This window comes from Zootermopsis nevadensis, unplaced genomic scaffold, assembly GCF_977971745.1.
Source record: "Zootermopsis nevadensis isolate Lab colony 2312 unplaced genomic scaffold, Znev_1.0 Znev_ptg000030l, whole genome shotgun sequence".
Classification (NCBI taxonomy): domain Eukaryota; kingdom Metazoa; phylum Arthropoda; class Insecta; order Blattodea; family Termopsidae; genus Zootermopsis; species Zootermopsis nevadensis.
This window is the reverse complement of record NW_028259162.1, coordinates 1,924,523-1,936,212: the sequence shown is the minus strand read 5'-3', so window position 1 is coordinate 1,936,212 and position 11,690 is coordinate 1,924,523. Positions and strand designations below refer to the sequence as shown.

General features: G+C 41.0%; 1 protein-coding gene across 5 annotated transcripts in view; it reads left to right on the top strand.

Moving 5' to 3' along the window:
* Positions 1-11,690, top strand: part of LOC110827816 (potassium voltage-gated channel protein Shaw) — a 90,660-nt gene that overhangs the window by 69,848 nt on the left and 9,122 nt on the right. For all 5 annotated transcript variants that reach the window (XM_087358617.1, XM_022059859.2, XM_087358616.1 and 2 more), the window contains 5 exons: positions 110-242; positions 1,128-1,307; positions 3,763-4,005; positions 4,677-4,988; positions 8,270-8,479. In XM_087358617.1, the coding sequence (XP_087214743.1) occupies positions 110-242; positions 1,128-1,307; positions 3,763-4,005; positions 4,677-4,988; positions 8,270-8,479 (1,078 nt within the window). The remainder of the gene's footprint in view (positions 1-109; positions 243-1,127; positions 1,308-3,762; positions 4,006-4,676; positions 4,989-8,269; positions 8,480-11,690) is intronic.

Here is an 11,690-nt window from a genome sequence, read left to right as displayed (position 1 = left end):
TTACATTTTACTAGCAAGCTATTGACGTAGTAGGAAAAACGCACGCTTTGGCCCCGGCTACAGGTTTGTCTGATCCACGGCCTGTAGTAGTCGTAATGATGTGTTTCAGTACCGGGAAACTCCATTACCCGACAAACGTTTGCGGGCCGCTGTTTGAGGAGGAGCTGGAATTCTGGGGCCTCGACTCAAACCAAGTAGAGCCATGTTGCTGGAGTACATACAGCATTCACAGGGACACGCAGGTGGGTTGCTTGAACGTCAAATTTCTGGCTGTAGCCGATCTGCCTCTGTTTCAGATCTGAATAACAACGCACGTTTGTAGGTACCATTAACACTAGTTTAAGAGTTCACGAGGAAAACTGATCTTATTCGGGACCTAAATCATTGTTTTCTTGAACTTATTTGGTATCGTGTATTTATTTTATTTCTGTGTGTTCATTTTCTTTAGGTAGGTGTATTGCGACTTTTTTACCGCCACGGTGGTCTAGCGGTTAGAACGCTGGCCTTGTAATCCTGGGGTCTCGGGTTCGATTCCCGGCGGTGCCCGAATTTATAACTTGTGTTGGGCAAGGCCGTGGTCTAGGCAACACGGAGTTTTCCTCCGGGGGCTTCCCCGGTTTCTCAGTGGCATTCACACACAGAAGAAGGCAATGGCAAACCACTTCTGGATCATCTGCCAAGAACGTATATGAACAGGTCCCAGTCCGAGAAAAGGATGGAAGGATCCTGTTCATATGGACCTGTCGTCAGACAGAACACTATAATAATAATAAATTGCGACTTTAGGATTACGAGAATCATCGATTTACGTTTGTACGTTTTTATCATCCCCAGTCGACATTGGCCTCACAATTTTGGGTTTTAACCTTATTTTATTATAAACATTCCGCATCACACACAAACTTAATTTTTACAAAAAAATAAACACAAGAATTTAAAAATGTCGTGTTCTTAATTTTCTTCTGCACTCCTGTATTAGGCTACTTGTTTATGTATTTTATTAATTTTGTTTAGTAATTCTTTCGTAATACCGGCTGTTCCGCGTGCCATTGGCGGTGAGCGGACCACACTTTGTGAATTTTTCCCGAAACGTCGGCAAACTGTAGCCTGGTTTCCCTGACTTTCAGGCCACACTGGCGATCCTGGATAAACTGGACATTGACGCCGATAAGCCGAGCGACGAGGAGATTGCCAGGATTTTCGGCTATGAAGACGACTACCTTGCCGGCACCCTATCCCGCTGGCAGCGGCTCAAACCCCGTGTATGGTCCCTCTTTGACGAGCCATATTCGTCGACCGGCGCGAAGGTCGGTAAATCCCTGCCACTCTGTGTTCCTTTGTGTGTAAGACGTACGAGGTCTGGGTCTTGGCGCCGCGTGGACTCGTCGGTAGATGCCAGCGTTTCGGAGAAATATGCTGCCTCCATCTTCAGGGCGAAAGTGTCAGTGTTAACACTCTACTTTCAGCAGTAACTTATGGATATTTCTTTTGTTAAAATCTTTTAGTAGATGTGACGAGAGAGAAAATTTGCAAGGTGAGATTTAAGGTTCTGACGGCGTTGAATATAAAGATGGCTGCCTTGATGGAATCTCCAAACCAGATTTTTTTGTCTACCTGCTGTGTACAATCGCACGTGTCCTATCTATTTTCCACAGAGTCATATTCTGTATCTAGCGCAAGTCGTAACTGTGCAGAAGTTAATTCGTCAGATGGCTCTGGGGTGTGGCAAGCCCTGACAGCTGTACTCTACAATTCGTCATTATCACCTGAATTTGAATCATCGCAGATTTAAAAAAAACTGGATCGTCAGGTTACAGAAGTTTCCAGTAACTCGAAAAGTGGCGCTTCGATCGGTCTCGTTGTTGCAACGTATCGACTGTGCTCCTCTCTAGCGTGTAACTGATTAACTACTGAAACAACAAAACGCCAGAGAAGTTTAATTCTTTGCGATAATATTGGTCACTAGTAGAACGTAAATTGAGTTTCATCGCTAATTTCGTTCCCGGTTTGAATACCCCGATACATAGTTAATTCAATTGGCTTTTGTGAACTAGATATATGTCAGCGGTAATTGAACGTCGGGGCGAATGTGGTATGGGGAAGAACGATTTTGAACAATGCCTATGGTCGCTGAGTTAAGAGAACACTTTCGGGGTTTTGAGACTAAATCTTTCGTCTGTAGCATGCAGATAGAAGATCGAATGTGGCATGGCACCTCCACAGTCCTGATTACGTCTGAGTGGCTGACGTCAGAAGAACATTGAAGAATGCGGGATTTCGTAATGATTGATTCGTGACAGGGCCCCTCAAGGGATTACGTACTCTGATTTCTGAGTACGTTCTTCGTGTTGGATGATTCGACATTGGTCTGCCCTTCGTGCAGACAGATAACAGTGAGCGTCTGGAGACTGAAGCAGATCGGAAGAGAGAGGAATAAGAGAAAGGTGATAAGACAAGAAAGTATGTTATTTTGAAGCATCGCTATTGTTCTGAAACCCATTACTTTTCCGACAAAAAATTGACTTGTCCTCTTTGACGTCCGTCTGAAAGAGATATATTACTTCTAGGTCGGAGCACTTGGCAGACAGGAGACGGGCACAGAAAGCTTGTTATTGTTCCATTTGTTTGTTTGTTTAAAACGTTAATGCATCTGTTGATGTCTGGATACGTTGCACTGGTGAGAAGGGGGGTATAAACCCCTTGGCTACGTCTAATCGAACACAAACAGTGGTTAGTGTTTGGGACGTGTTCGGTTCGAATCTCGGCTGACTTGGTCCACCATGTTTGCCAACCGCAGGGTCACTACCGTGAAACACCCAATGACCGCTTCCTTTCCCATTCAACTTACATTGCAATTTTCTCGTCTAATACTGCATTAAATAGCCTTTGCAGTTCGTAGAATAATGTTTAAAAAGTACGAAACAATAGGATGATAAATATTTCCTAATTAGTTTTCAGACAGAAGGTAGGAGAGTTGTAATTGTATTATAAGTCTAAAACTTTCAGAAAAATCCCCCCCCAAAAAAAAATCATGGATCCGAGAGTGCAGACGTCTCCAGTAAACCCCGACATGTGGACGCGATCCAAGTTTGTCGGCGAAACAGAAATACTGCCATTAACCTAAGAATAATTGCGCTCCGTAACTGTCAACTGAGTTTAAATGAGCAACTCGGAACTGAAGAAATTAGTCATGGTTAGTCTTTGGAAGATTTTAACATGAGGACTTCGCAGTTCAGTTACCAAAAGAATGCACGAAATTAAATCTTTTAATAAATAATATTAACCCTTTGAAGCCGAAGCTCGTCTAAATTACATTTAAGAATTCAGTCCGTACCGCGAAGAAAACACGACACTTCACCATTACAAAGATCAACTGGTTAACGCTGTTTAAGGAAATAATCGCTGTTTACAGTGAGAATCATAGTTCGTCTAAATTACATTTAAGAATTCAGTCCGTACCGCGAAGAAAACACTACACTTCACCATTACAAAGATCAACTGGTTAACGCTGTTTAAGGAAATAATCGATGTCTGTACTATGAAAATCATACGAAATTCACAATGCAGAATTACTGATTATTAAGACAGGTGGTATATGGAGTTACCACCAGGCTTTAAAGTGTTAAATGAAATCACATGATACTTACTACCAACTTGGATAGCCTCTAATTGTGTGCTGCATAATGTTTTTAATTCTTTTCTTTTTCTCTTGTCACTGTTTCTCCTCCTTCCTCACGGTCGTGATCTACTCCTACCCGGCAGGTGGTGGCAGTAGTGTCCGTGTTCTTCATCTGCGTGTCGGTGCTCTCCTTCTGCCTGAAGACGCACCCCAACATGCGAGTTCCGGTAATCAGGAACGTGACGGTAAACGCGAGCCATGACGCCCGAGGCCGTCAGTTCGCCTGGACTCTCGACAAGGAGCGGACGGATCCCCACGAGGCGTTCTTCTACCTGGAGCTCGTCTGCAATGCGTGGTTCACATTCGAGCTGGCGGTGAGATCAGTGGTGAGTCACGATTCGTTCACACCTTCAGTTTGTTCGTAATTACGTCAGGGATTGCAAACACGTCGTTGCCAGATGACGTCGAGACGCCCTAAGGGATTAGACTGTTTCATGTGATGATATTAGAGTGGATTTTGAAGAAATGGGAACGTAAATGTGGACTGAATCCACATGGCTTTGAATACTGACCAGGGGCGGGCTTCTACCAAAATAATTACGAAGCTGAGGGAATGTTATTTCCTCAAAAATGACTCTTCTCCATGAAGTCATTCGATGAAATGGATTTTGTATTATTCCAGACGCCAGTTCCATTGACCTGACATCTGATGTTCATGAGTCGTCATTACAATATTTTACATTAGTTTAATTTTACTACAGATGGACTTAAGTTTTCGTATCTGGATATATTTGTCGTGTTACTAAATACTTCGTGTGTCACTTCTCCCTCGTCGATTAATTATATTTATCAAATCATTGATCCAGATCTATCCGATCTAAGAAGAAAAATGACAGTCGTGTCCTCCCCCGTTTAAAACGCGAACCTGAAGGAGGATCCGCTTTTCGAAACGTCGTAAAGGGCGAAGCCCTAGTTGTGATTTGTTGATGCGCCCGCAGCATCCGAGCTCCGTAGACCAAGAGATCAGTCACAGCGAGCGTTCTGTCCCCGGTTGTAGGTCAGCCCGAATTTGCTGCAGTTCGTCAAGTCCCCAGTGAACGTGATAGACTTCGTGGCTACTCTCAGCTTCTACACGGACATCCTCCTGCAGAGCAGCGTGGCGCACCGCATAGACAAGGCGGACATCCTCGAGTTCTTCTCCATAATCCGCATCCTGAGGCTGTTCAAACTGACCCGCCATTCGCCAGGCCTCAAGATCCTCATTCACACGTTCAAGGCGTCGGCCAAGGAGCTCACCCTCCTCGTATTCTTCCTGGTCCTTGGCATCGTCGTGTTTGCCAGCCTCGTGTACTACGCAGAGCGACTCCAGGTATTTCATTTTAAGCAAATTCTAGGATCCCTCTTTTTCTTTCTAGACGTCTTTAGTTTCGTTTTGTAAAGGTTAAAGGTGAAGTTGCCCCTCGTGAATTATGCACCACGCCGTGCAGGTGTATGGGAACATTGAGGTATAGCTCCACGCATTCTTAACGCATGCTTCACGCTCCGGCCGCTTTATACCCAAGGAAAGGGAAGGATATTGGTACCCACCCAGTGGATAGAATCCTGGGTGAGCCCTGTAGGAGGTCTGGAGATTGACATGGAGAAAAATTCTGCCTTGCCAGGAATCGAACAATGGTCATCCAGTCCATGACCTGGTCACTACATTGTTTCCTTCCAGTCATATTTTCTTTATTTCTTTACTTTTCTCTTTTTATTTTCCCTTTTCCTCTGCATTTGTTTCTGATTTTCTTTAATTTCTTCCTTTAACCGTGTCTTCCTTCTTAGCATTTTGATTCTTCGTCGTACATGAACTGTGATAATTTCCGTAGTGAGAACTTTGATAGGATTTTAATTAACAACGCGTGTGCGTTCAGAAACTCGAATTGCCTTGAAATATTTACAGTATCGCAACGCCATGTGGATTTTTCTTATAAAACATCGCGAATGACCTTGAGAATGTTACGAAAGCCTTAAAACGAAAAGGAATTGTGAGTAGGCGGATTTTCAGCCCAGAGAAACTTCCGCGTGGTGCAGAAGCTACAGACACGAGTGTACTTAAACCGTCAAGGGGGGTTCCAGTGACCCCCCCTTTACGATATTTATAACAGACCGAACTGCCATCTACTGAAGAGGCTTGGACAAGCCGAGAGGCAGGGCATCCGGGTGAACCGAATGTCTGCGACTGACCGTAGAAGACCAGAAATATTCGAGTCACACGCCACCGGAATCTCGTCGCTTCGAAACCGCAACGCCGAATCCAGGACCGGATTTGCGTTTGGAAGTAAATTTCTTTTGCGTACGCTGTTTAATTTTATTTGTTCATCCATCGTTTCTAATTTAGCTATTAATTTATTTAACGACGCCGTCTCATATGCACAAATAATTATTGTGGATGAGACGAGAGACGTGGGAATTTTTTATTGGGCTGTGGAGGTGAGAAACCTCGGAATATTTATTATCCTTTCCGATTAAAACGCCTGTTTTGCCCACTGACCCGCGGTGCTGGTAACAAAGTTTCGACCAGGGACACATGCGGACCCCATTACTTAAGTTTAATTATTTATATTTTTTAACCTATAGATATAATATCGAATCGGAATAAGTACATTTTTGAAATCAATTTCTTTCTTGTATCCAATTCATTCCGTGCACTTAAGTCGCTCTTTATTCAAATGTAAGCTAATATTCCGTTTATCACAATCTCTGCAGGGACTTAGATTTTGCTATGACCCACGTAGACCTTAATTTAATGCTTCGCTGGTTATTGTAGAGTGAACAGGCTTCAGAACCCTTGAAGCAAATTACCTGGCAATTAATTAGCTTTTAGACTTGGCGTCGTCTACTTAGCGATTCAGAATGAAATAGAAGCCTCGAAGTAACGAGAGGATATTCCAGTCAGATTCTCGAGTGGCTTAAGGTTTCAAAGCGACACATATGAGGGTCACTTCCTGAAAGACGTCCTTGTAACAACTGGACGAAACCACCTCAGAGGGGGAGCTGAATCTGCTGTGTCTACCTCACGTCAGACTGCGACCGGCGCCTAACATCGAGGATGTTACATTAGCTGCAGTTACGATGAATAATCTGTTTCACGATGCCATAAGAACCTGTTACAGTTGTAACATAGTGCGATCATAAATTTCAGACGTTCGTGTTGTAATAATTTGTTATCGGTATGAGAAATTACTGTAACAATGTAATTTTAACGTAATAATCCATTCTTCGATGTGACGAGTTTTTGTAACAATGAAATTTTAACGTAATAATCCATTCTTCGATGTGACGAGTTTTTGTAACAATGTAATTTTAACGTAATAATCCATTCTTCGATGTGACGAGTTTTTGTAACAATGAAATTTTAACGTAATAATCCATTCTTCGATGTGACGAGTTTTTGTAACAATGTAATTTTAACGTAATAATCCATTCTTCGATCTGACGAGTTTCTGTAACAATGTAATTTTAACGTAATAATCCATTCTTCGATGTGACGAGTTTTTGTAACAATGTAATTTTAACGTAATAATCCATTCTTCGATGTGACGAGTTTTTGTAACAATGTAATTTTAACGTAATAATCCATTCTTCGATGTGACGAGTTTTTGTAACAATGTAATTTTAACGTAATAATCCATTCTTTGACGTGACGAGTTTTTGTAACAATGAAATTTTAACGTAATAATCCATTCTTCGATGTGACGAGTTTTGTAACAATGTAATTTTAACGTAATAATCCATTCTTCGATGTGACGAGTTTTTGTAACAATGTAATTTTAACGTAATAATCCATTCTTCGATGTGACGAGTTTTTGTAACAATGTAATTTTAACGTAATAATCCATTCTTCGATGTGACGAGTTTTTGTAACAATGTAATTTTAACGTAATAATCCATTCTTCGATGTGACGAGTTTTTGTAACAATGTAATTTTAACGTAATAATCCATTCTTTGATGTGACGAGTTTTTGTAACAATGTAATTTTAACGTATTAATCCATTCTTCGATGTGACGAGTTTTTGTAACAATGTAATTTTAACGTAATAATCCATTCTTTGATGTGACGAGTTTTTGTAACAATGTAATTTTAACGTATTAATCCATTCTTCGATGTGACGAGTTTTTGTAACAATGTAATTTTAACGTAATAATCCATTCTTCGATGTGACGAGTTTTTGTAACAATGAAATTTTAACGTAATAATCCATTCTTCGATGTGACGAGTTTTTGTAACAATGTAATTTTAACGTAATAATCCATTCTTCGATGTGACGAGTTTTTGTAACAATGTAATTTTAACGTAATAATCCATTCTTCGATGTGACGAGTTTTTGTAACAATGTAATTTTAACGTAATAATACATTCTTCGATGTCACGAGTTTTTGTAACAATGTAATTTTAACGTAATAATCCATTCTTCGATGTGACGAGTTTTTGTAACAATGTAATTTTAACGTAACAATCCATTCTTCGATGTGACGAGTTTTTGTAACAATGTAATTTTAACGTAATAATACTTCCCATAATTTGTGAAGTTCCTCAAACTGTCTCATTGTCCATTTGGATGTAACTGTGACGTAATAATGAGCGACCGTTTTCCACCTACCGGCAGCCGAATCCGCACAACGACTTCAAGAGCATTCCTGAGGGCCTGTGGTGGGCCATTGTGACTATGACCACAGTGGGCTACGGGGACATGGTGCCCAAAACGTACCTCGGCATGTTCGTGGGAGCGCTCTGCGCCCTGGCAGGCGTTCTCACCATAGCACTTCCGGTTCCTGTCATCGTCTCCAACTTCTCTATGTTTTACTCTCATACGCAGGTAAGGACTTGAAGAAACACCGCAAATCCAGAAGCGAAGCGGCATTGCTATTCGTGTAATCTTATTTTTCGATTGCGTGTTTTATAGTTCCTGTGACCTAAGGGAGAGATGACTTTGGGAAATAAAAAAAAAAAAAATTCGTTCACGAAGAAATTGGGGGGAGATTAAATTTGTGGAGCGCTTGCTACCTTTCTGTACAAAGACCCGTCTGCTGTATTAAATGTAAAGATTAAAATATGCAAATTGTTTTGAATAGCCGTGAAGCTTGGTCTCTCTCGTCAAGGGATGGAAGGTAACGGTGGGCCCCTATTATTCTTCCTGTTGGGATGGGGTGAGACTGCGGCTGTCTGGAATAGACAAGAGGGTCGAAGCGACGCGACGCTGCAGAAAACTGTACAGCGAGGAGATTTATAATTTGCACTGTTCTCCAAATGTTATTATAATGGTCAAACAAAGAAGGATGAGATGAGATGAACGGGGCATGGGGAAATGAGAAATGCGTGCAAAACTTTGGTCATGAGGCCCTGAGGGAAATTTTTTTTGGAAAAAAACAGGCATAGACGGCAAGATAATATTAAAATGAATCTTGTGAAAATAGAGATGGAGGTGTGGATTGGATTCATCTGGCACGGGATAGGGACCTGTGGACAGAGTAATGAAAGGTCTTAATTTCTTGACTGACTGCACGCAGCCCACTGTTGGCCTACAGAGGATGACTCCGCTCCATGTAGTTAGGTAGTTCTCACCTTCCCGGGTGTAGGTTACGACCGGCCCGAGGTTGCCTCTTTGGGCCACGTATCTCTTACGACTCCGTGCATCTTCTTCTGGGTCTTCCTATACCTCTTCTTACACCAGGGTTATATTTAATACGTTGTAGGAGTTTGAGAATATCTTCCATTCTTTGTAAAAGTCTTTTTCAATTTTGTTTGTAATTTACATTTTTTTCCCCAGGAGAGAGCGAATACCCAGGTCTCTCTCTTTAATATAATTGTTCGACTGCAGTCCTTTATACTCGGTACGTGTTTCATATGGCCATTCTGTGTACTACAAACTCCTAAATGTATCCAGATTGAAACAATTTTATTGACAGTGTTGGACGAGGATCTTGCGAGACGCACTTCACCAAAATGTACGGAAGATTTCAAAAGCGCGAAGTTGAAGCGGACGTTTCAATGTGTGCCTGCAAAGCTTACGTCATGCATAAGCGAAAATAAACAGGAATTTCTCTGTAGCGTCACTAAAGACGCTTTGAGACGCAGCTCATAAAAAAATTCTACGCCGAGTTGTGACACATTTGCACATGAAAGCGCATATTAATTTTAAACCTGACGGCAAGATGTAATATATAATAATTTTTTTTAGAGTGACAGTCGTCGTGTGAGTAATATCCACATTCCCATTTAATATTCCACTTATTCTTAAGCAAGCCATTGCTCTTGAAACAAATAAGGAAGTTTAAAATTAAGTGGCTTGGGACTGAAAATTCTATTTATATCTTAGGTAACTTAAGTGTGGCTTCGCACATACGCACATGACGTTATTAACTTAAACACCTTGAGACTCGAGGTAAGAAAACAGAGGAGAGAGGGACACTACGTTTCACGCTGGGGGTGACAGATATTTTACTGGCCCTCAAGGTTCCCATGCTATGCCCACTCGTCCCTCTAGTTAATGTAGGTTACAGAGAAGTGTACGCGTTGCGAAATAGTCCATTCTGTGTTTCGTCAATATCACCTCTTTAAAATTGTTGCTTTTTATTGATGGAGTAACAGTTGTGAAGGGCGTTTACTGCAGTGATGTGTAAATTTGTCATTTAGATTGAAAGTGAATAATATTAAAAAATATTTTTTACATAAAATAAAAATAAAAAATTCCTAGTGATATTTACGGAATAATCTCTGTATACAGCAAGACTGATAGGAAATCCGTAAACACATTCTGTGGGCAAGATGTAGAAACCCGCGCCATTGGACTCTATCCTGAGCCAGTTGAATCCAGTCCATAAAATACCCCTGATATTGCCACACTGCAACCTGCTTTACGTCTCTTATTGTGTATCCATAAACATTAATGGAATATGGAGTCGTGTTTGCTAACAGCTCATTGAATATCACAGATGATTCTGTAATGTTATAACATGAAACGCTCCCTCTGGGGATATAAGTTATCAATATTTGCGTGTGGAGACTGCGGTAATTATATGTGCCGAACGAGTTACGTCTTTGATGGTAGGCATTAACATTTAACAGCTCGTGCAAATCTTGTTCGTATTTGTGGACCCGTAATGGTTTACTGTGGTTTATGTAGTTCACGCAAAGCCTAAAGGGTCGCGTAACCACGGCCTCCTCTACGTTTGTCTGCGTCTTTCGGGTGTGAGTGGAAGGTTTTATTACATTCGGTTACATGTTTTGGGTAAGACCTTGCTTATTTTGATGCGTAGGGTTCTTTAAATTCTTGTGTGGATGCAAAGAGTTTACGAGGTAATAATTTTACGATTTCCTGCTCTTCTGCGTACATTTCTTATAGTTTATATTTAAACACGTAGAATATTATAGGGCATTATCGGTTGGTCTGTTTTTTTAATTTTAATAGATAAAATTACAATAATAATTTTCCCTAATCCTATTCTGGATCAACATGAAATTCTTGATATTCAATTTTAGAGTCGTCGAAGTATGCGCATAAAAAGCTAAAACTTTCTTTTTTTTCACAAAAATCTTATAAGATGTAACTAGAGAAATTGTTCACTCCTGAAGATATATTCCTCAGAAATATCTGCTTTTACTTAAAAGTATCACGTCGACAGTTTCACATTCTGTTGGAGGTTTCGCCACTGACACACGCGGTATAATAACGCCGTTTCGGATACCCTGTTACATTTTGCGTAAGAGTTCCCAACACGTATTTAAATTTCACGGTTTTACAATTCAGAGCACGGCCGCTTCACCTGCTTCGTTTGTTTGAAACGGAACACTGCCCTCGCTTGTTTTTGCTTTACACCCATTAGCGAGAGAAATGTTGCCCGCTGTGATCAATGTTACATATGAAGATGGGTGTGGACAAATTGAAAACACTGCGACCTCTCTTAAATCCCATTTCATCTACGTAATTACCAATTTTTATGTAACTGCGCGCATACCAAGAACGGCCGATCGAAGCATGTGCTTAGAATTTATACTTCATATTTTATAAATCCCGGATTGAAGTCATA